At 41.6% G+C, this 25,131-nt stretch overlaps 1 protein-coding gene across 2 annotated transcripts in view; it reads left to right on the forward strand.

Moving 5' to 3' along the window:
* Nucleotides 1-25,131, forward strand: part of LOC137058722 (inactive N-acetylated-alpha-linked acidic dipeptidase-like protein 2) — a 436,678-nt gene that overhangs the window by 269,043 nt on the left and 142,504 nt on the right. For both annotated transcript variants that reach the window (XM_067432113.1, XM_067432114.1), the window contains exon 7: nucleotides 11,391-11,483. In XM_067432113.1, the coding sequence (XP_067288214.1) occupies nucleotides 11,391-11,483 (93 nt within the window). The remainder of the gene's footprint in view (nucleotides 1-11,390; nucleotides 11,484-25,131) is intronic.

The following is a 25,131-nucleotide window of genomic DNA, read 5'->3' on the forward strand; positions in this document are numbered from 1 at the left end:
GAACATATTCATATTTTGAAGATAAACCTAAAAAATGTCATATTCATATTCTGAAAAAAAAACCTAAAAAACATACCTGCCTTGAGAGGAAAGGAACACTTTGAGTGCATTTACATGCACGTTCTAAAGTTGATTGTGCCTAAAGGGGGTCGCACACCGGACGCGAAGCTCAGCGCCGCGTCTCAGGTTATATTGATATATTTTTTATAATATTATATACTCACATTATATACACATTATATATATATATATATATATATATATATATATATATATATATATATATATATATATATATATATATATATATATATATATATATATATATATATATATATATATATATATATAAGCTCAATTTTGAATCGACTTCTGACAGAAGAGCTGCACGGTGGGTGTATCTTTTAGCACAGGGTGAAATCAGTACATTTCTAGACATTTCTAGACAACAGAAATATAATATAAATTTAATATAAAACCTTGAAATGGCACTCTTGCATGGCAGGATTTTAAACAACTTCCTGAGTCGCCACGGACAGGCACCAAGCTGCCATGATGTACTCAAGCCACATTGATCAGTGTTTATATGCAAAAAACAGCTTTTTCTTTTTGTGTACTTTTTCTCTAAATACTCCATAAAATGTGCTTAAGTAGGACATGGTGTACATGTAACTTTGGTTGTGAATCAGCCGGTTTGTAGATCATTTTCTTCATGGTGCACGCTCTTTTTGTACCGAATATACTTCTAAAGAACATCTTATTCAGGATCATTTATAAAACATGAGCCACTGCAGCTATCGACTTCTTCATTCTTTTTCTACAAGATCACTTTTTCACTTTGCTCACGCAGAGGCGCTCACCTCTCTCAATAGCCGGTAACCCCTCATACCTATTGATGATTAATGGGCAAATCTGTCACACCACGACCCGTGTGCACAGCAGCACTTTTAAACACTCCCTTAGAACTGCATATACATCTTCTGCTCTTTACCCAAAGTCATTTGTGCTGTTGTCAGAGGTGATAAATGGAGTTTGGGGGGCTGTGTGAAGCCTACAGAATTTTTAGAGCGAATTTGATTACCCTCTAAGAGTAAAAACACACATCAGTACACATCAGTGGCGTTTACATCTTAGTACATTTGAGGTAGCAAACCTCATCTTTATTTCCCTCTGATATTCACATCTCCATAAACTAATAAAAAGAACTACATGCACTACACCCCAAGGCTAGCACATCTGCCTGCGATCTCTGGGCTTTCTTAAAAAAGAATTTTCAATTCCATCTCTTTCTTAAACCAGGAGCATGTCCACTGTGGGATTTCCACACCTCCACTTTGGCTCATTGATATTGCTGTAAGAGCTAGACAGATATAGAGTGGCTTGGGATGTATACCAGGACCAGGTGTTTTTTGTTTTTTTTTTATCTGCTGGGATATCAGTCTCGTTGAGATTCACCCCGTCACACTGAGCCTTTATGTGTAATTGGTGAGCGTATGAACAAACAGTGGAGGCATCTTTTTAAGCTGTGGCTTTTGGGTTCTGACGGTGCACTATTCCTCTGCAACACGCAAACGGCCAGTGAAAGCAAAGGCTATCTCCTCGAAATTCTATAGTTCCTGTACATATAATGGGAGATGATTTAATGAGGGAGGTTGTGTCAAGAGCTTGCAAATTCCAACTGGAAAGAGTGTTATTTTATGGCCTGAAGCCTTGTCAGTATCTTAAACACTGTTGTTGGTCTAGTCGTCTTTAGCCCTATTTGGACGGTATTTGTTTCTTGTGGTTTCGTAAGGTATTTTCATCATGTGCAGGGGATAGTCTGTGATTTTATTGCCTTCTGAAGACAAACACCAGGATCGTGTGGTGATTTAATTGCCGTCCACATCTTTGAGTTTTCAAGAAGAGATTGCTTTAAAATTAACTGTTTATATCCTTTTTGACCCCTGCGAGGCATCGTATCGTTGCGCTTCGCTTCGCTGTAATTTGGATGCATTTTAAAGATCTAAAGCCTACACTTGTATTAATCAAATTCTGGAAAGTATTTACAAGACTAATCTTTCATCACCTCTCAAAAAAAAAGGGAAGGAAAAGTCTTAAACATTTGAAATTAGCCGTTATTGCGGCAGTAATTACGTTAGATAGTTTCAATTTGCACCATTCTATTAACTTATTTCCAGTAGCGCACCGTGGGGTTTCAGTCAGGGCCTTCACTAACGATCAACATACCCCACGCCGTCGCCATAACAACCCCCATCACATCCCCCCCCCACACACACACACACACACACTCACTCTACAAATACAATAGGCCTACACTTTACGCAAAACTGCTACGAACCTCGCTTTCAACGTGTTCGTTGGGAAGGGGCCAAGCAAAAAGTATACCACAAGATACCACTACACTCACGTGTCACCGTTTAGGCAAATGGTGAAATGAATCAAAATCAGATCACTGGCACAAATACTCTTAAAAAAACAAAAACACGGACCAACAAGAACATATAACAGAAAAAAACACAGCTTGTTAGCTATTACCGGCTTGACATCAGGATCGATCATTCAAACACAGCCTGTCATCCGCAGCGGCCATAGCACATTTCACACAGAACGCTCACAATCCGCGAAAAGTTCAAAGTTCAAAGCCGACACATCGCTGGGCCTCTGGGCCGTTCTATCACTACACATCAAAATTTGATTGGCTGATGTCCTACGTCAGTAAATAGCAGCTTCAATGGAAGGCAAGCTATTCTTCTAGTGCTGGTCCTCGGAGCTGTGATGCATTTAGATGACATATGGAAAATACAGTTCAGCCTCACAAAAAATAAATACATTCCTTTATGGAAATATAATCATAACATATATATGATTTTGACAGGGCCAGCAGAGAAGGCCCTGTTGGCCCTGACAGCCCACAACTGCTTATTTCTGTTCATTTTTAAAATTACATCTTTTTTTAAACAGGACATTTAAATAATGAATAATTTCCTATTATTAAATTAAATATGATTTATTTTATTCTTATTATTCCAAGCATATGACATTTTTACTGCAGACAATCATTCGACTGTCCACATGAGCTGTGTTCCCAGGTGTGGAGGATCACAAAACTCGCTCCTCCACCGGGAATAAATCATCATCCAAATACATGAGTTTATCAATGAGTTGGCATGCAAATGTAATTACCATCCGAATTATGCTTTTGTTAATAACTGATCTCATTCATTCTTCAAATATTTCTGGTTTTGTTCAACATTCACTTTAAACTGCAATAATAACTCCTGCTCAAGCCAGGTACTGACCCAAGTAACTTTGATGATTTGCATCCAATTTCCAAATTTGATCTAAAATACTGGAAAAGATTGTTACGGCTGAGGTGTATTGTACATTACTATCTCTCTGACAACAACCTATATGAACAATTTCCATCAGGGTTTCATTTATATCACAGTGCTAAGACACTGCCCTTGTTACGATTTCTTATGATTTACTGGTAGTGGCTGACTCTGAACTTCTATCTATATTATTTATTCTTGATTTAACTGCAGCGTTTCACACTATCTTGCACAATTATCCTACTAGATAGGTTTCAATCAGTAATTGTTGGTACTTTCTTGGCTTGGTTTAAATCTTGCACTCAATTTGTGCAATTACAGAAGTTTCGATCAAAGTCATCCCAAATCACTTCTCGTGTCCCTCTGGGATCAATCTTGGGCCCTCTGCTATTTATAATTTATCTACTTCCGCTTGGAAGCATTTTCAGAAGACTCTGCATTCCCTGTTACGCTGCTGACACCCAGCTGTACTTGTCCTCTGATCAGTTTTTTTTGTCCGAAGTTAAAACTTGGTTTTCAAGTGATTTTCTTGAACTTAAGGCCCACTGAAGTGCCTTGAAATGCAACGCATTATTCGATGTGTTGATGTAATTTCCCCTAAAACGACTCCAGCTGTTAGAAGCTCCTCCCCTTTTTTGAAACAGCCAATAGCGTTCCGTTATTACACAGTTTAAATAGAGCCTTTCTGTTTGGTAAAGCCAGTTTCCTCTAACCATTTATCATCATAATCTCCTCCATATTGCTTTGAAATGCAGGATTCTGTGCAGAATTCAAATGTGTCCGATATGTTTGTTGTCGACTTACGCATATGATCCACGCTGCAGTCTCGTGTCTGTAGTCTAACTTTAGACCAGAGCCGTTGGTATGTGTGTGCACTGCTGCAGTGCGTGAAACTAACCAGACTTAATTCACCTCAACTGACATTCACTGTCTCAATCGTTTCCTATCATAGTGTGCTATGTGCCTTTTACCATGTAAAATTAGTAAATGTTTGACCAACTGACCTATTTCAGCCACAACTTCAGCAGCGTAGGGGGCGGGCATTAGATTCTAGAAAGTATTTGATTGGAAAAAAAAGATTTGATGAGAAGGTGAAGTCTGCGATGATGTCTTCAAAATCTGTGATTCATTTTAGCGGAAGTGAGAGACTGTAAGTTTTGAATGCTTATATCTCCTAAATAAAAATGTTGTCATTGTCTTGGACAGACCAGCTTATTCATAACTTTAAGGCTAAATATGCAAACTAAAAGATTTCTTCAGATTTCTTTAAAGGTGGGGTAAGCAATATTTGAACGGGGGGGGGGGGGTTGGATGGTAGAGGGAGAAACAGTTGGAAGAGAGATGCCTGAGGGACATTACAAAAGAGAATAGCTCATAAGATTATCAATGGAAAATGAAGGGTTATGATCAGGGAAGAGCTTTAGGACCCACGTTAATATTAGAAAAGCTTTCCAGCGCTGGAGAGAGCTAAGCGGAAAGGCCTGAAAACAGATGTGGTGGTTGCTTTGATTCTGCTCCATACACGAGTAACTCTGGTTTTAAGTGTCATTGTTTGTCTGGAGCTGATGTGCTTTTGACAACTAACAACTGTGTACTGCAGGGTTGCCAACTTTTAAGTTCAGATTGGAGTGAGATTTATTTTATTTTATTTTATTTGGGGGTCTATTTCGTTCTCTATTTAGTATCAGTTCATATGTAGTATATAGCTTACTGTATTATACAGTGTACATAATAAGACATAATACATAATAGGTGTACATAAGGTCAGATTATATGTGCTCTCATTCATTAATATTCACTTGTGTGTGCTTATATAAGTATCATTATTCATTAAAAAATATTAGGATGCAAATTATTACCGTTTTAAAATTTCACATTTAAAGAAATCTAGTGTTTTATCATATCTAAATATTTATTAAAATGAAAGACTGCAATATTTTTTTGAGCAACTAGATTAGGTACATAAATGTATATTTATTAAAGAGCCATAAGGCACCTACTGGGTAATGGCATTACAAATTTACATTATTATTTTTTAGCCTCAAAATGACTCTAATTTGCCTCTTTGGATTGGATATAAATATAAATATAAAAAGAAATATAATATTAGAAGAAATATATAATTCCTAATATTTTAAGTAGTCATTAATTGACAATAATTATTGCACAAATAGGATTTAGTACCAAAAGTCAAAATATTCAATAAATATGATTGAACTAAAATATAGAACACTTTTATTTAACTGAAAAATATAGTTACGGTGTATGGTCACATTTGACCATCAATGAGTATTAGTGTGACCAATTAGTAAGGAATACCTGAGGGCTAAATGCAATAATAAAATTAATGTTAACAATGTTGCATCTCTATCACTCTCCATAATAAAACTATCCTGTAAATATGGCTGACTCAATAATCAATGCACACTATGCTGTACTGTTTACCAAAAACTTGCTGCAAATGTCTGTATAGTGAAACTGCTGTGTTTTCGGGGGGGGGGGGGGGGGGGTTTCGCTTAAGCCATTCAAATGCATTGACACAGTGCTAAAAGTATTGAGCGCTCCATGAGCCACGTGACTGCGCGTGCCGCCACAGGTGGCCGACACAGGGGATGGGTATCGAAACCCGGTATTAAACGGGCCCGGGGGTGATTTTTGAAAGACCGCTGTATCGATAACCTCAGACGTTATCGGTTCTGCTGTCAGTAGCCTACTTTTGAAAATACACCTGACGTGAGAGAGAGAGAGAGAGAGAGAGAGAGAGAGAGAGAGAGAGAGAGAGAGAGAGAGAGAGAGAGAGAGAGAGAGAGAGAGAGAGAGAGCGCAAAACGACGGCCCAAAGGAGTGACGACGGAGGACAGAACTAAACATTCAAACACAGCCTGGTTACACTTTAGATCTGTCATAGTCTGATTTTATTTTAGATTTTGGCTTCCAAAGATTATAATAACAATATTTAACAATATTTATGTCTAGTGCAACTTAATTCCCTTTGCGCTGTCATTTCTCCATAAAACTCAAACGAACCAGCACGATCAGTGATTGTTGTAAAATACAGTCTAGCTACTGTTGGTAAATTGTGGGACGCATTTAATTATAAAAAGAGCGATTGAAAGCACACAAATGTCCACAAGAGATTGTTCCCTAGTCTACACGTGCTCTGAAACAGCCCGCAACGAGATGAGCAAATTACACTTTCGGTCTCACATTCGTGTCTAAGTGATCAAATGTACACAGACATCTATGTCAAAATGACCAGCTTGGAGAGTCTCTTAAACACAATTTGTGTCTGAAACGGACGTAGTTGGAAGAAAATGTGGTGCATCTGCCTATTATCAGTCGCCTATAGATCTGCACATCTGTCTGAAAGAGGCAGCAGTGTAAATAAACATGCTGACGAATTACTGCGAATTAAACAACCAAATGCAAAGAGAAAATCACTCACAGCTCTTGAATGAATAACTTCAGCTTTAATAAGCATAAATTGAGGCTATTTATGATAAACTATGCAGTGTTATTTTACATTTGATTACTAGAATTCTTCCTAAAATTAAAGCACTGTATAGGCCATCATATATATCATATGTATATATATATATATATATATATATATATATATATATATATATATATATATATATATATATATATATATATATATATATGATGTGTGAAATGATGATGATGATGATTGTGTGTGTGCGTGCGTGCGTGTGTGTGCGCGTGTGTGCATTAACTTCTCAGCGAGGAGCACTGTCATTATGATCCATGCTCTAGTCAAATCATAATACTGTAATTCTCTTCTTTATGGTCTTGCTCTCAAGCTCTTACATACATTTCAATTAGTCCAGAACCCCAGCTCCCTGTTAAACAATGTATTGCGTTTAAAATTTTGCTCCTTAATTATAAGGCACTCACAAATGGGCTCATTCTTTTTTGTCTGATCTTATTTCCATAATGTTTTGCTCCCTTTAGTTCTTCCATGCATGCATATGACTTCTATGGTGTCTCAAGCTTTTGGTTACACTGCCCCTTATGTGTGCTTGATATTTGCAATAATCCGGTAATGTGTGGGCGATTGCGTCATGACAGGAGGAGGAGCACAGGGCTGTGAAGAGAGTGTTTTGTTATGATAACGGCTGCCGGCTGAAGTTCCTTCAAGTGATGGACTCGTGTGTGATTTTCTTCTAAGAAAATACAACAATCTATGCTCAATTTGCTTCCACATGATATCTGAAATTGTTACCCTTTCTGTTTTTAAGTCTAGTCTCTTCTTAAAATGTACCTTTTTAGACATTCCAGTGGCTGTCATATATTTTTTTGTGTTTTGTTGTTTTGAAGCTTGCATTGAGGGCTTCTGTGTTTTTAGGCCAAATTAATGACCTTATTTTCTTTGTATATACCTTATTTTATCTGTTTATGAGGTGTCTTTAAGTTTCATGTGCCTTAATATTTAGCTTAATATTCAAATGTTAATTATACCACTTCAGGGGTTGAGTTTTTAAGTCAGTTTCATTAAAGGTGCACTATATAGTATTTTTGCAGTTAAAATATCCAAAAACAACCAGGCCAGTGTTAAATATTTGGTTCAGTTGAGTTCTTACAATATCCTAAATGTTTCCAACTATTTGTATATTGTGAGAAAATTGCTATTTTAACCAAGGAGCCGGGACATCTGAGGGAGTCGCCTGTCAATTGCACCAAATCTACGTTACCTTCGGTTTTTATTTGACATAAACGCTTTACTCTTAGCAGTGTCCAACAAGTGTCACAGCAGCCGCTGAGCAAACGCAAAGAGTAATGTCATAACATCATTTTAAACACACTCAAATGTATCTAATATGATAAACAGAGCTGCATTACCTCATACTCATAACCGGGAAAATGGAAATGGTGCCTGTATTTTGTCTTGTCAAAATAAAAGTCCCCTTGCTTGCCTGTTTGCGTAACAATCGCTATTAACGTTAATAACCACATCCATCAACATGATTTTTGAGTCCTATCCCGATTCATTTCCACTGACTGTGAGGTGAAGACCACATGTCCCAAGATTCTGAGCTCAAACTTGCCGTCATCAAACTACACCTTTGTTTTGAATAAGCGCCCTCTAGCAGACGGAAAAATTACATAGTGCAACTTTTTTACACCTAGTTAACATGAAATGTTCTCAGAACCCTAAATCTTAAGGGGGGGGGGGGTGAAACCCTCAGTTTCAGTCAATCTCATGTCAATCTCGAGTACCTATAGAGTAGTATTGCACCCTTCATATCTCCGAAAAGTCTTTAGTTTTATTAGATTTATAAAAGAAAGAGAGGTTGTTCCGAGTCTTTCCGGAAAAAAATGAGCGGCTGGAGGCGTACCGTGTGGGCGGAGCTAAAGAGCCACGAGTGCAGCTACTGTTTTGAGAGTGTCTGTGAAAGCTGTGACATCCTTAAAGGTGAAAAAGAAAAGTTATCCTTAATAAACCATGGCTATCAATCTGATTTAACCATACATATGATCCGATATCTGATCCGGAGGCTGTAACTGAACAGCAGCAACAGCAGGACGTCTCTATGTGGTACTGTAACTGTATTTGCTTAGTGGCTTGTCAGCATTTGTGTGCGTGTTTACTTGTGGTTTATGAGGACATGATTTGGTTTATGGACTATTGTATGCAACTAAACATTAGCAGTAGCACACGGAATGGTTTTGCATATCAGACTACTGCATGTTTACATAGAAAATGTATTTGAATGAAGTGTGCTTTGTGTGAACAACAGCTAGCCTAAGTTTAATATGTAATAATTAATTTAGTTCAACCCCTATAGCAGGGGCAGAGCGGGGGGGTGGCTAATTGGGCTTAAGCCCCGAATGTTTTGTCAAAAGCCCCGAATCTTTTAGTAAAAAAAAAAAAAAAAAATATATATATATATATATATATATATATATATATATATATATATATATATATATATATATATATATTTTGTTTCATTTCGTCTCAGTCTTTCAGACTGGAGCGGCAAAAAATGAAACAAAAGCTCCTTTACCGTGTGTGTGGCAGTCGGCAATGCGTCGCACATCACTCAGCTTGTTTGCCAATAAAAACGAATATACATCTTCTTCTTCGTCGTTGTCATCAGGGATTGGCGGGCTTTTGTATTTCACCGGCGTCGTAGTTAACTATAGTTAACATGGACACTACGCATTTTTTTAAAAAGGAACACTAAACCTCACCAGCCAGAGAGAGATTATGCGTCAGGCGAACGTGTTACAGGTTTGTGAATCCGCTGTTATAACTCTTGAGTTACATGGCTGTATTGCTGGCCAGCTAGAGTTAACGTTAGGTTTAACTTATTAAGGCGAGACACGACAGGTGAAAACATAGTCAATTTTGAGATTTTGGGCCAGTTTACTCCCTTAACATGTAACCTTTCATGTCACAATTTAAAAAAAAGGCAACATTACACATTTAAGGGTGTTATTTCATTATATTTTGTCACCGTGCGCCTTTAGATTTCTACCTGAAATCATCCAAAGTTATTCTAACGCGAGCTCCCATGCCGTCTCCATTCACAGAAACATGTCGTGCCTGATATCATTATAAAGCTCTCAGTCTCACACACAGCGCTGTCTACTCCAAATATGGGCATTTCCTTTGAAGAACTAACCAACCGTGAAAGTTTGCAGCCGAAAACAACATCTGATTGGTCATGGATTCTGATGTAGCAAATTTGTCAGCTAAGCACAAAGGAAACCAAACTGAACTTTAAAGATTAATAATGATGTTTACAACAAATTCCAATTTCACCTATGCAGGCTAACTTAAAAATAGTCAGATAATGGTTGCCTTTTTTTATTTGCCAGGGGTTAAAATGAGTCATCCTTAACATTTTTGGTGTTTTGGATTCACTACTGCTGGAGAACAGTTAAATACAAAACAGGTTGTAGGCTCTACTGGGTGAATTTTTTTTTTTTTTTTTTTTTTTTTTTTTTTACATCATTTTCATAACATCATTTTCCCAGATAGTCTATAGATTTTTAGGCATTCTATTATTTCTAACAGCCTGAAAAATAGTGCATTTAGCTGATGTAAATGGGAAAAGAATCTCCCCGGGGGAGTATGCCCCCGGAACCCCCTAGGTTTGGGCTAAGTCCCGAATGTTTACATCGTCTGGCTCCACCCCTGCCCTATAGTGGTCAGCTAAACAAATGTATTTAAACACACACCATACATCGGATACTCCATTTATAAACGATCATGTTGTTTACTGATGTGTACGTGACGATAGCCAACAACATAGCTGTTTTATTCACCACCTATTTCCAATGCATGAGCGTGAACCCTTATCGGTGGGATCTGGGAGTCTGGGAATCTCAATTCCGATTTCGTTTTAACTCCTACGGTGGCCGATTTAGTCCAAGATTAACATGGCTTCCAGTTCGACCTCGTTCATGACTGCCATCGAGTGTTAAAACGCGAAAAAGCGAAGCTTGAATTTACGGATATGTCCCTCTTTGGCTAATGTACTTTCAAGATGGAGGGGCAACATGGCGACCGGCATTCGAACCCCTCACCCGTATGTATTTTCAATGGCATATTATAAACTTATGAAAATACTTTATTACTTGAAAGAAGTAAATATACATTAATGAGCACATATATTTTTGAAAGTGTTTTTAGCTAAGAATAAACTAAAAAAAAAGGTTACACAGTGTAGCTTTAACGATTGCATAACCCAGGGGAAAAAAATTATCTTCTCATCTCATTTTATGTGTAAATTTTATTTGTTTTAAATTGTATTCATTTTGTTTATTATTATTAATAATATTGTTCTTGTTCTAATTACATTAAGTAATAACTCCATTAATTGTATTCATTTTAAAATTAAATAAAAATATATGTTTATTGTTGAATTCAGTAATGTTTTATTTTTCCTTTTTCTTTTTGAATTGTTTGAGAACACAACCTCTCCATCTCTTTGCCATTTTCTTTGAGCTAGGTTTTGAACTTTTCTATTTGTCAGTTTTTCATGTCCCTGACTAATTCTTTTGAAATTTCTGTTTGTTCCACAGTGAGAAAAATAATAAATCTCACCATTGAAAACCAAGCGTCTTTCAAGACAGTGCACAATGTTATGGGATATCTCAAAGGCAAGACCAATCCAGGTAGGTCAGCACAAAACCAAGACAGCACTTATATAAACCAAATTATCATTTTACAAACCCAAAGGGCTTTTTGTCATGGTTAATGCAGGATTATTTAATTTAAATTACAAATCACATCCCGTTTTAACTGCACAATATTGTCAGCGTGTCCCAGGCTTGGTCCTAAACTGCTGTGCTCTTTGGTCTGACATAACAAAGACAGTACTTTGTCACAGTTCTTTATTGTATTTGTGATAGAGCGAAACCGGAGTGCAATCTAAGCATTCTCTGAATTTTTCATCCGCTGAAAAAGTGAGAGTCCGGGGGAGAATAAAGCCAAATCTGAGCTCACATGCTGAAACAGCCCTTTTTTTCTCCTCACCCTTTGACAAACTAATCTTTTAAAACAACGTCTGCCACCACTGTCCAAATGCAGGTCGCTTGGCTACCGAAAATAGGCTTTTAATTACGGGCCACTATTTTCACCTTCAGGATGATTTAATCATACTTCTGATGTAATGAAAGCATTTAATCTTTCACCCCCGCCCCTATGACTGTAAAAGTCACTGTGTCTATGCATTTAAGCCCTCCGTGATTTACTTTCGAGATTTACAGCCCTCTTTTCCTGTCATAATTGGTTGCCCAGTCACTAATTACGTATCACAAATCATACGGAGGCGTTCTTCTCCTTGACTTTTGTCTTTTTATAATGTGTTTACCTTTCATTTATCTGGCAGTTGGCTGTCTTGTTTATCATTTGATGTAATTTTAATATCTTCCCGTACCGCTGCGGTACTCCTGAGGAGAGGTGGGACACAATGTTCTTTAGTTCTTATCCCTTGTCAGTTTGATGAGTCTGTTTCTACCCTCGCTAGCTGTCAGTCAAAAGTGACCCAGTGCCGCTTTTAGCCCACGGCTAATTACATGTGAAATTGCTTCTTTTCTGGTATAGATGTGTGTGGGGGATTTTTTTCTGGTGTATGTAAAGGCAGAGTGTGTGTAAATCTGGAGAAAGTGTAACTTTGCTCTGGCCACAGGGATCATGTCTACAGTAGTCAGTATAACTTTCTGTTTTGCATAACTGCTGATCTAGGATCCATTTACACAGATCAAATTCGAATACAGGGGAACAGATGACTTAAAGGGGGGATGAATTGAGAAATCAACTTTCCCTTGAGCTTTTGATATATAAAAGGTCATGGTAATATAAGAATATCCTCTAAGTTTCAGAGCTGACGTCCTAACGTCCTTGTTAGTCAAAGAAAAGCTTTTATAGACACCAGTCCCAGAAAACGATCGTGTTCGCATCTTGACGTCACCGACTGAAGAAACACTGCCTCTACAGAATAATAAGCGTGTGTAGTTCAGAAGCCCTACCCACCGACTCATCAAATCAAGCTAGCCAGCAGCAATAAGCACGTCAAAGAATATAGCAAGATATTGTGCTATTCCTGGTTGTGGAAGAACACAATCGCTGCATAAGCTTCCTTCTGATCCTAATATTAGGAATGTGTGGTTGAACTTTATTTGTAATGAAGTTCCAGCTGACGTGGGGAAGACATGTTCACTTCATTTCACTGCGGGATTGGTTGTAAACAAATCTCACAATGCTGTTTCTTCTATATTGGATCCGACAGGAATGGTGCAACACACTTATGTAAGTAAAACTTACATAATCCGATGCAATGTAACGTTACTGACTTGTGTTAGTTTAGGTAATAATAATAATAATAATAATAATAATAATAATACATTTTATTTATAATGCACTTTTCATTCCGAAGAATCTCAAAGTGCAACAAAGGGAACAAATAACAAAAAAACAAAAAAAAAGAATAACAAGTAAAAATATAGAATAATACAAAAAATCAACCAACACAGACAACTGAACAGAAACAGAGGTGATGGTGAACAGAAAACAGAGTAGGCCTGTCGCGATAGTTGATAAATCAATTAATCGCACGATAAAAAAAATGAGCTCGATAATTTTTCCGGCCGCGATAATTGCCATTTGCATGTTTTTTTTGTTTACCTCATCTCTCTTGTTGACTGTGCGTGCCTTGTACGTTTGGGGAGGTGTTTATACTCGACGCGCAGACCGCGTGCGACGTGATGAGACGTCATTCTCTACCAGCAGACTCGTCTGGAACTCATGGCTCTTCGTTTGCGGAGCCACACGCAAAGTTATGAAATTTGACGTGCACAATGGCAAGCAAAATGGGGTCCCGCGTCGACGTCATTTTTGCTGCACGCACCCTCGCACTTGAGCAGACGCGTCGTGTATAAACGAGGCTTAAAGCTACACTGAAGTTTGATAAACACAAGTTAATTCTTCAGTTCAATCTTTGTGTGCTAAAAAGGCACATAAGTTCCTGTAGAGATAGCAATACTCATTCTCCTTTTTTTGCCAAATAAATGAAAAGCATGTCATCAATGTCTTCTCTCTTGCTGAATCAAAATATCACTTTCCTCAGAAATGGTCATGTTCAGTTTGTGCATGATTAGGCTATGATAATATTTTTTTTCTAATACTGTATCCTAAATTGTGTAGAAAAGTACATTTCTGGATTAAAAGAAAAAAAAACAACAAGAACCGTACAGAACGGAAAACCGTGAGCCTAAAACCGTGATGCGAACCGTGGGTTTTGTGAACCGTGCCGCCCCTAATATGCACCTAAAACACAATCATCCGTTGCAGTTTTCATCCATTTTATTTATTCTTTTTGGTATTTATTCAAGTGCATTTTTTTAAACAGACTGAGAGTCCATGCTTTTATTGTTTTTGGTTGTTTTGTTCATTTATTGTGGTTATTTAAAATGTTTTTCATTTTTAGTGTTAAATAGTCTTTAGAAATGATAGTTGATCTTTGAAAAGGTGTAGCTGCATTTTTATGCCATTATCATTATTTTAGATGAAAATGGTCTCAGAATGACAATATTATCGTTTATCGCAATAATTTATTGGCCAATTTATCGTCCAGCAAAATTTGTTATCGTGACAGGCCTAAAACAGAGCTGATGGTGAACAGAAAACAGAGCTGATGGGGAACAGAAAACAGAGCTGATGGTGAACAGAAAACAGAGCTGATGGGGAACAGAAAACAGAGCTGATGGTGAACAGAAAACAGAGCTGATGGTGAACAGAAAACAGAGCTGATGGTGAACAGAAAACAGAGCTGATGGTGAACAGAAAACAGAGCTGATGGTGAAAGTCTCTGTAAGCTCCAGAGTACACTGCGTTCTACTCCATGTATTACATTTCTCCCATCGCTAGAGGTTCTATTACATGTTCCCAATTCGGCCGTGTCCTGATGACGTCGTCGAGGCATGACAGCTGAAGACCAGATAATGGGTCTTCATGACGATTCAGAAGATGGGGATTGCTGCAGCACCACACAGGAGGCACCTCCTCAGAGCTGAATAGTTGGAGCACCGGTGCCCCGCCCGGGGAGGAAGAGACCGCAGGGCGGGCTTCCAAACCCCGAGACGAGGCACTGGACGGTACAGGTGAGGGCTGAGATAAGGCTGGGCCTGTCTCAAACCCCTCTGTAAGGTCCATGTGTGAACCCGACGACTGAAGCCACCGCTCTGCCTCGACAGCAGCAGGACCGAGCCGCGGGGAACACGAGCCGAAGCACCCTCCTCGAAGAGTGCTCGGCGGGAGCGCAGCATTCTTAACGGAAGCTGCTCAAAATGCTCGCAAGCAGCCCCCTCGAGGGCTGCCTGAGCGTGCTGCGCTCCTAAACAGCCATACACAATGAGTGTGTATTCCCACACGCAATATATATATATATACGTATATATACTGTGAAATGCTGTTCACTCGCCATAATCTCCTTTTTCTCTTTATGTTATAAAATATATATCAGATATATTTAACAAAGGTGGAAAATTCTCTCTAATAGACAGACAAAAACACCAAATAGACATATAGGTTCACACAGATCGCTTGCTGAAGGCACAGAAGCTAGTTCCTGTTTGTGTTCGCGGAAGCTTTGTAGTTTCCGGTCGATGACATCACCACGTCGATGACGATCGATCTCCCGAATGGACTGGTTCTACACGCGCTTCACGACGCACTAACGCAGAGGCGTTCTCTCACAGCGTTTCGACGCAGCTCGAGTTCCCATATAGGGAACATCACTTTGTGAGAATTTACCTTTTCATTTGAGAAAACTGTAATATCATGAACAGAGACACTCAAAGGCAACCCGTCAAAATTAAAGTTCGATTTAAACGGGAATAAACTGGCAGAATATAGGTTTGTAGTTGTCATTGTTGCCAATTTAAACACATTAGTGTGTTGTACCATTTGACAAGTAATAAAAATGATTGTTTTAACAGTCTACACATGCGTTCTTCATTTGTTCTTTCATGATTGTCTAGTTTTACAGTAGGCTAATGCACAGGAGAAATTGTAAGAACAACCCAGCAAGAATAACCCAGAATAGCAAATCCATTAATGGTAAAAACTGACTATATTTTGTTTTTTTTTCAACAGCCCAGCCTGCTGGGTTAAAATGCCACTGGGTTAATTTAACCCTGCATGTGTTCTGTCCAATATTTACCCAGCGCTGAGTTGCCAATTGGGTTGTTTTTAACCCAGCCATTTTTAGAGTGTGTGTTTACCAGAGTCAAAGGCTGTTTTCGAAATCGCTCCCAAAACCCTTATTCACTATTCCCTACGTCAGTCCATTAATGTAGTCCACTTGAAGGAGTGAATGAAGAAGACTTTTGGCAAGACCTGGGAAATCATTTGACAGTGACCCTCACAGTGCATTATGGGTTTTCTCTAGTTGTTGAATATTGGTTGTACATTCGTTATTGTGGTGCATTGTAGGACCGAATGAGTGCACTCGATAACATCCACTATGATTTTGGATGTTGATTTCCTCAAATAGTCCCCTAAAAGGGTATGGGGCAAATTCCAGTTCTTCAAAATACCTCCTTGCTTTAGAAGGAAATACTTAGCATACTTTTAGTCATAATTGTGTCGACTTGTATTATTCCTGGGTGTGACGGAAAATCTGACAAACATCTGTTTGTAGTCAACATTTCAAACTGGATGAATACGAAAACACCAAATTAGACCAAACGGAGGGGGAATCTGAAAGAAACTGCCATTCTGTCAGTTCCACCAAACCCTCTGAAGCAAAACGATGTCACATACAGGTAAGAAAGCTGTTGCCATACTGTTCCATGTTTACCATAATGATGTTTAAAGAGTAGACATAGCATAATACAATTTTCGGAGATAAACCCTACTGTGGTATCTGTCAGGAATTCATAAAAAATGAAGCATCTAAAATGTTCCAGGCTCTGAAACAAATCCATAAGGACCATAACAAAAACGAAACAATCTGTCATGAGTAATAAAGGCTATGAGGTCACTCTTGGTAATAAGTATTAGTCAGGTAACTGCTAGTGAAAACAGTAGAACCTTTTTGAACAGAGAGTAGTTCATCCATGTGTGGCAATGGAAAATAGGCCACCATCACTGCTTTATTTGGCTCTCTGAGGTCAACGCACATCCTAATTTTATCTGACTTTTTGCATAACAACATTTGGTGACACCGATGCAGCGGCGTTGATGTGTTCTATCACCCCAGCTGCTCGCAAGCAATTTAATTCCACTGACACAGCACTACTAACAGAGTTTAAAGAGAGGTTTCATCCAGCTTTTTGCTGTGTATAACGTTTTTTAGCGCATCCAAACTTTGTTGACTCAGTAACTGCACTGAAACACTGGAGAAGGAGAAACACAAAAGAGCATTAGGAGGCAGGACTTGATTGTTTTCAATCCTCACATGCAGTTCAGACATTTGGTCCCTCCCCATGAATGGTGTCCCTTTGTCCATAGTGAAGAACATAGAAGGAACTGAGTGGTCATGTAGGGGAAATGTTCGTTGGCATCAATCTAACCACCAGAATTTGGGCTTTTGAATACATCACAAGCCTGGCTGTAGGTTGCAACAGCACAGCGTTACTGAACTGGCATGCACAAGTGCTGTAGGGCAGGACAGATATGGAAGACCCACTGTCTATCACCAAGTCTGTAAGTCAGAAGTAGATAGGGTGCATTTCAATACTCAAATTGATGCTTCCTCCTGTCCTCGCTTATACGTCCTCAAGCCTGTGACTCAGAAACCTATCGAACTCAGCCATCTTGAAGGACATCTCAATTCTTTAATTGGACCGCGAGGAGCCGAGGAACAAGTAGAGAGGAAGCATCCTGAGGAGTCATGAGACAGGAGACACAGTTGTATACTTCCCTCGCATCCTACAATCTTAAAGGTTCTTAAAGGGTTCTTTGGCAGGGTGTATGATTCCATGAAAAACCTTTAATATCCAAAGAACATTTCCATTGTACAGAAGGTTACTTGTAGTGCAAAAAGGTTCTTTAGACTATAACATGGGCGTCGCTAGGCCCTTTTTAGGGGGGTTTCAGCCCCCCTAAACTTATGCCTCAGCCCCCCTAAAAAATATGTGATTAACATATGGAAAACATATGAAACTGGCGGGAAAAATACCATTTTTTCTACAGGCCTACCCTCACTGGGGGCTGAGCCCCCCTAAAATGAAAATCCTAGAAACGCCCCTGGACTATAAAATGGTAAGAAATAAAATGGTTCTTTAAAAAACCTTAAGAAGCACCCACTGTCACTGTGCTTGTAGTGCTTAGAGCTGTATATGATATAGAGTACAGTAATTTCTGGTAATTTAATTTCACTGACCTTGTGTGTTTTATTGCACTTATCTGCACAGTTTAGGATAGTGTCCAATCTTTGTACACTTCCTGTGTTGCATCCAGGCAGTCCACTTTCCACTTAGCTAAGTGTGACTGATCTAAAACAAAAGCATGACTTAGCTTTCCCACCTAAGCAGAATTCATTTGTGCATGTGACGGGTTCTTCCTTGTTCTTCTTTTTACTGTGTGCTGCACCGCTTGTACAGGGGCAATAACTTGCCGGGAATTTGAAATGGATAGCCTGTTCAGCAGCAGATTCAATTTAGCTTGCTATCGTGGGCTAAGCACATTCTCTAGCTGATCATGAATGTTTTCGTCAGTACCGGCAGCAAACAAATATGTTCTAAACAGCATAGCATGCTCACCAGGGAAAGGCAGGAAAAAACTTAGTAACAGTTATTTTCATGACCAATGATGGCGAGAAAAAAAAAGCCCAATCCTTGTTGCAAATTCGAGTATATGTCAAGACAAGAGTTGAGAAAAAAAATGAGCACACAAGTAGGAGTAACTAACTTCATCATCTTGTTTACTTAACTCTTCCTTTTCAAAATAGTGGTCAACACAGTTTCACTTATGTGAGCACAGCATCTATCCCTACAATACCTGTTCTGTTAATAACCTTCTGTCATACCAACTGTCCGTGGGTGGGAATACAAATATGCAGAAGTATAATATGTAGTTTTCACAAAATCTCTGGACCTGTCAAATGTCTTTAGCTAACAAATAAACATGAATTTCTCATTCCAGGTTACACGGATAACGAGTAGACATTGGTAATTTACATATGCTACAGACATTTGTAACGATACAAAATAGGTTGAAAAATCCAAGTTACACTTTAATATTTTCATTTAATCCTGTGATGGTAAAGCTGACATCTTAGCAGCCATTTACCCAGTCTTCAGTGTCACATGGTCATTCTAATATACTGATTCGATGAAGAAATATTTTGTTATTATTACCAGTGCTGAAAACTGTTTAATATTTTTGTGGAAACCATGATGCAATTTTTGTTTTTTTTAGGATTCTTTGATAAATAGAAAGTTCAAAAGAACCACATTGGTTTGAAACATAAATATTTTATAACATTATAAATTCATTTACTGTTGCATTTAATCAAATGAATGCATCGTTGTTGAATAAGTATTCATTTCTTAAATTAAAAAAATACTGACCCCAATGTGTCAATTATAAATAGAAGGGGTTCCCTTTATCAAGGGAACTCGCACTGCGTCATCGTAGATGACACATCGGGGAACGCCCTCGGCGTGATGCTCCTGAGTTCATATCAAAAAAGTCCAATCTTGATTGGTGTTGCGTGATGACGTAACGAGTGACGGCATACCCGGAGGTATAAAGGGACGCCGGCACAAGCAAACGCAGCTTCCTGCTTTCAGCGGTCCCGCTCTGTGTTCTGTCTGTCTATTTGATGTTGTTTGTCCCGTATGGCTTTCAATATTATTAGAGAATATGGCGAGCGAGCAATTCAGACGGTGTGTGCCTCCCTGTCCGCGTTTCATTTCGGGCACGGACACACACCAGCTCTGTGTGCAGTGTCTCGGCGTGCAGCATTCCCGGGCCGCTCTCGAGGGAGTGGCTTGCGGCGAGTGCGATAAGCTGCCGCTGAGAGTGCTGCGCTCGCGGCTGGCGGTCTTTGACGAGGCTGGCCAGCCTCGCGAGCCTCGCAGTTCTGGGCCCGCTGTTGCCGAGGCAGAGCGGCGCCGCAGATCATGCGGCTCGCAGATGGATCTGTCAGCAGGATTAGGGAATGTTGAGGCATCTCTCTCTTCCTCTGATGATTCAGAGGATCTTCCGCCACGTGTGGAAGCCCGTGCTGCGGCTTCTTCCCACGAGGCGGAGGATCAGGTGCTCATGCTGTCCGATTCTGAGGGGTCGTTGACGATGAGCACCGAAGCAGGCGCAGCGGGGCAGTCGCCACCCCACTCGCAGGTTATGGAGGAGCTCTTGGAGGTTTTGACTCGCGCTGTGGCCAAGCTTAGTTTAGATTGGCCACAAGAAGAGGTGCACGTCCAGCCGCCAAATAAGCTGGATGAGCGCTTCTTCAAGCGCCGAGCCCAGCCTCCACGCCTGGGTCTGCCGTTTTTCCCCGACCTGCACAATGAGTTGTGCAGGTCGTGGGAAAAACCCTTCTCAGCGCGTTTGACTACGCCCCCTGCACTTGACTTTGCTAACGTGCTGGGGGCGTCTGAGAAGGGATATGTTGCGCTGCCGAGGGTTGAAGAGGCGCTGGCGGGCCACCTCTAACCCGAGACAGCAGCTTCATTGAAGAACCCGGCATTGCCCTCGAAACCATGGCGAGAGACATCGAAGCTGGTGGGAAGGGCATATAGTGCGGCTGGTCGCGCTGGTGGGTGCCTGCACACTCTCGCGGTTCTGCAGGCCTACCAAGCGGACTTGCTGAAGGAGCTCGATGAGGACGTAACTGAGCTGAGGAAGGCTGCGGATTTGTCTCTCCGCGTCACCAAAGAGGCGGCCCGTGCTATCGGCCGCTCCATGGTGGGTTTGGTGTGCGCGGAGAGGCATCTCTGGCTTAACCTGTCGGGGATCAGGGAGAGAGACAGACACTTTCTCCTTGATTCCCCGATTTCGCCTTCTGGCCTTTTTGGCGGCGCTGTGAACACCGTCGTCGAGAGGTTTCAGGAGGTGAAAAAGCAGGCATCTGCATTCAGCCAGTTCATCCCTCGCCGCTGGGGCTCCTCCAGCAGGGCTGCCTCAAGTGGGCAGTCTCAGTCAGCACAGGGCTCCTTGCACCGCGAGGTGCAGAAGCAGAGCGTCGCTTCTCGTGCCCCTCCTGAGGGAGCTTGGCAGAAGAAGCGACGCTCTCGCGGGAAGTCTTCGAAGCCGCAGACCGACCTGAGGGAGGTCATTCAGGCTAAGAAGGCTTCCAAGCGGTCCTAGCTGTGGCAGGGCCGCTGAGAGCTGTCCCCCACGGGGCGGAGCGACCGAGGTCGTTCTCCCCCCGGAGCTCTCGGGAAACCGATGTTGTGCTCCCGCAGTCAAAAGGGCTCCGGGCCACGTCATTTCCCCGCGTTCGCGCGCGGCTCTGGCCAGCACATATAAAATCTGCGGCAGAGCAGCGAATGCGTTCGCACACCGAAAATCTACCTCGACTAGTCCATGCCGGTTATCCACTTCAGGGGGTCGAAGGAGAGGTTCGGTCGATACCCCAGGCCAGCCTCGAGAGGCTGGTGCCCTTATCAGAGTATCTCGGCGCATGGTCATGCCTTCCGAATATCTCTGTGTGGGCCCTGCGCACTGTAGAACGGGGCTACAGACTGCAGTTCCTCCCCCGAAATTTGGGGTTATAGTCTGGACGGTGGTCAGTCCCGAGCAGGTGGGGGTAATGGGGCAGGAAGTACACACTCTGCTGGTAAAAGGGGCGATAGAAAGGGTCCCCCCGCCGGAGAGAGAGGTCGGGTTCTACAGCCGGTACTTCATAGTCCCCAAAAAGGATGGGGGGTTGCGTCCAATTTTAGATCTCAGGCTTCTGAATCGATCTCTGGCGGTCTGGAAAGCTCTGAGGAGTTTTCTCGAGGACCTTCGCGGCCACCATGTCCTGATACGATCCGACAACACTGCCGTAGTATCGTATCTAAATCATCAGGGGGGTCTGAGATCACACTCTCTGTACAGACTGGCGCATCAGGTCCTCCTGTGGTCCCACAGGAAACTGTCATCTCTCAGGGCAGTTTATATCCCGGGGGAACAAAACCAGGGAGCAGACATCCTGTCGAGGCAGGGGCTGAGGCCCAGGGAGTGGCGTCTCCATCCAGAGGTGGTGGAGGCCATATGCGAGAGGTTTGGCCAAATGGAAGTGAATTTGTTTGCGTCTCGATCAATCAATCAATCAACTTTATTTATATAGCGCTTTTACAATCACGATTGTGTCAAAGCAGCTTCACAGTGTCAAACAGGATAATATTGCGACAAAATTAGATTTGGCTGTACAGTCGTACTGGAGAAAACAGTGATGTTATCAGCTTATTTTAATTAATCATATAGCAACAATGTTGGCAGATCAGTATTTAAGTTTATAGAATTAAATAAGACCTAATTCATACATTTTATTTGTATAATAAGTTGAATAACTTTAATCATATTTTTAGTGTCCCCAACTGAGCAAGCCAAGCCAAAGGCGACAGTGGCAAGGAACCAAAACTCCATCAGGGCGTGAAGTCAGTCGGGGTGCCAGTTCTCCTCTGGCCTATTAACACACCGTGTAAGATTATTATTCTGGCAACCTTACAGGTCAGAAATCATATTAGATTGGAATATTCAAAATTTCAGGGTATCACAGAAGAGACCGATTTATTTGGAAATAAATGATGGGATGGGGCGTCGATTACACAAGAGTATGAATACATGAAAGATTGCGCTGCTCCCGGGAGTTCTGGAGCGTGTCCGCCGGGAAGGCATTCGCCTGCTTCTGATAGCACCCCGGTGGCCGACCAGGGTATGGTTCTCCGACATTATGGACCTGCTAGACGGCCTTCCGTGGCAGATTCCTCTGAGGAGGGATCTGTTGACTCAGGCGGGGGGCTCGATCTTCCACCCCCAGCCAGAGTTATGGAACCTGTGGGCCTGGCCCCTGAGGGGGCAGAGCTCATAGAGGAAGGTCTGTCAGCAGGTGTCGTGGAGACTATACTCAGCTCCAGGGCTCCTTCCACCAGGAGGCTGTACAACCTGAAGTGGAGAGTATTTTCCATGTGGTGTAGAAACCGTGAGGTAGACCCAGTTAACTGCGCTGTGGCTTCAGTACTGGAGTTTCTTCAAGATCGGTTTTCCGCCGGGCTTACCCCGTCCACACTTAAGGTGTATGTGGCAGCGATAGGAGCTTTCCACGCACCGTTAGGTGAAGGACCTCTGGGGAGGCACCATCTGGTTGTACGGTTCCTCCGAGGAGCGCGGAGGATGAGACCTGTGGCTCGTTCCAGGATCCCTGCGTGGGATCTGGCAGTGGTGCTCGAAGGGTTGGTTGAGGCCCCCTTCGAACCGCTGGAGTTGGCTGAGGCCAAGAACCTTACGCTTAATGTAGCTTTTCTCTTAGCCATCACTTCTCTGAGGAGAGTGGGGGACCTTCAGGCATTGGCAGTCACGCCCAATTGCTTGGAGTTTGCCCCAGGCGGAGTAAAAGCTATCTTGTGGCCGATCCCGGGATACATTCCCAAGGTACCATCTAATGCGGTACGGTCGGTGGTTCTCCAGGCTTTTCATCCCCCGCCTCATGTGACGGCAGATGAGGGCAGGCTTCACCTCCTCTGCCCGGTGTGGGCATTGAGGATTTATTTGGAGAGGTCTGCCCAGTGGAGGAAGTCAGATCAGTTGTTAGTGTGCTTTGGTCCACCTAGGAAAGGGCTGCCTGCGGCAAAACAGACCATTAGTAACTGGAGTGTCCAGGCAATAGCCACGGCCTATCAGGTGCGCAGCTTGCCTTCACCTATAGCCGTGAGGGCTCATTCTACCAGTGGCATGGCCTCTTCGGTAGCCCTCCTTTCCGGAGCTTCTTTGCAAGAAATCTGCGAGGCGGCCGGGTGGGCCACACCGCATACTTTCGTGAAATATTACAGTCTGCACCTCCCGGCGACGCCAGGCGCTAGGGTGCTCGCCCCCTAACTATGCAATCTGGTCCATATCAGGGGGCCCAAGATAGGCGAGGACTAGTGGATACTCGTTCCCCGATGTGTCATCTACGATGACGCAGTGCAAGTTCCCTCGATAAAGGGAACGTCTCGGGTTATGAATATAACCCATGTTCCCTGAGAGGGAACGAGACACTGCGTCTCGTAGCCCCGCCTATCTACAGAGCGTCCCACTTCATAGCAGTAAGCTGCGTTTGCTTGTGCCGGCGTCCCTTTATACCTCCGGGTATGCCGTCACTCGTTACGTCATCACGCAACACCAATCAAGATTGGACTTTTTTGATATGAACTCAGCAGCGCCACGCCGAGGGCGTTCCCCGATGTGTCATCTACGATGACACAGTGTCTCGTTCCCTCTCAGGGAACATGGGTTATATTCATAACCCGAGACGTTTTTTTAGGAAAGTGTTTATAAAAAAATTTTTTAAAAAAAGGTTAAGACTTTACCTGACATTTACCTTTAAAATTCCAGTGCTGATGTACAGGGCTTTATGCATTTTGGCGACTAAATTTGTATAAACAAATACATAAATTTTACAATTGTTGATATGAGGAATTAACATTACAATATCAACATTTAATATATAGGTTACTCCAACAAAACTAAATTTAATGTTCAGATTGGTTAGAAATACAATATGCTGACAAAAGTATTGGGACAACCCTCCACATAATTGAATTCAGGTGTTCCAGTCACTTCCTGGGCCAAAGGTATATAAAATCAATTACCTAGGCATGCAGACCCTTCTACAAACATGAAAGAATGGGTCATTCTCAGGAGCTCAATGAATTCAAGTGTAGTACCGTGAGAGGTTGCCGTTGCCACTTGTGCAATAAGTCCATTTTTTTAATTTCCTCAGTACTAAATATTCCACGGTCAACTGCTAGTTATATTATAACAAAATGGAAGCAATGGGGAACAACAGCAACTCAACCATGAAGTGGTAGGCCATGTAAAATCACAGAGCGGGGTCAGCGTATGCTAAGGGAAAATACACAAAAGTTGCTAACTAACTATAGAGTTAATAGCTATAGACCTCCAAACTTTGCGTGGCCTTCAGATTAGTGTGTTAAGAGCTTCATGGAATGGGTTTTCATGGCCGAGCAGCTGCTACCAAGCCTTACATCACCAAGTGCAATGCAAAGTGTCAGATGCAGTGGTGCAAAGCACGCCACAACAGTAAAGCATGACTTTACACCAATCACGCTCCTCCGTCTAGGCAATACGATGAACGTATCTAGGTTTGGTGCTTGCCGGCAG

This window comes from Pseudorasbora parva, chromosome 22, assembly GCF_024679245.1.
Source record: "Pseudorasbora parva isolate DD20220531a chromosome 22, ASM2467924v1, whole genome shotgun sequence".
In the NCBI taxonomy this organism is placed as follows: Eukaryota; Metazoa; Chordata; class Actinopteri; order Cypriniformes; family Gobionidae; genus Pseudorasbora; species Pseudorasbora parva.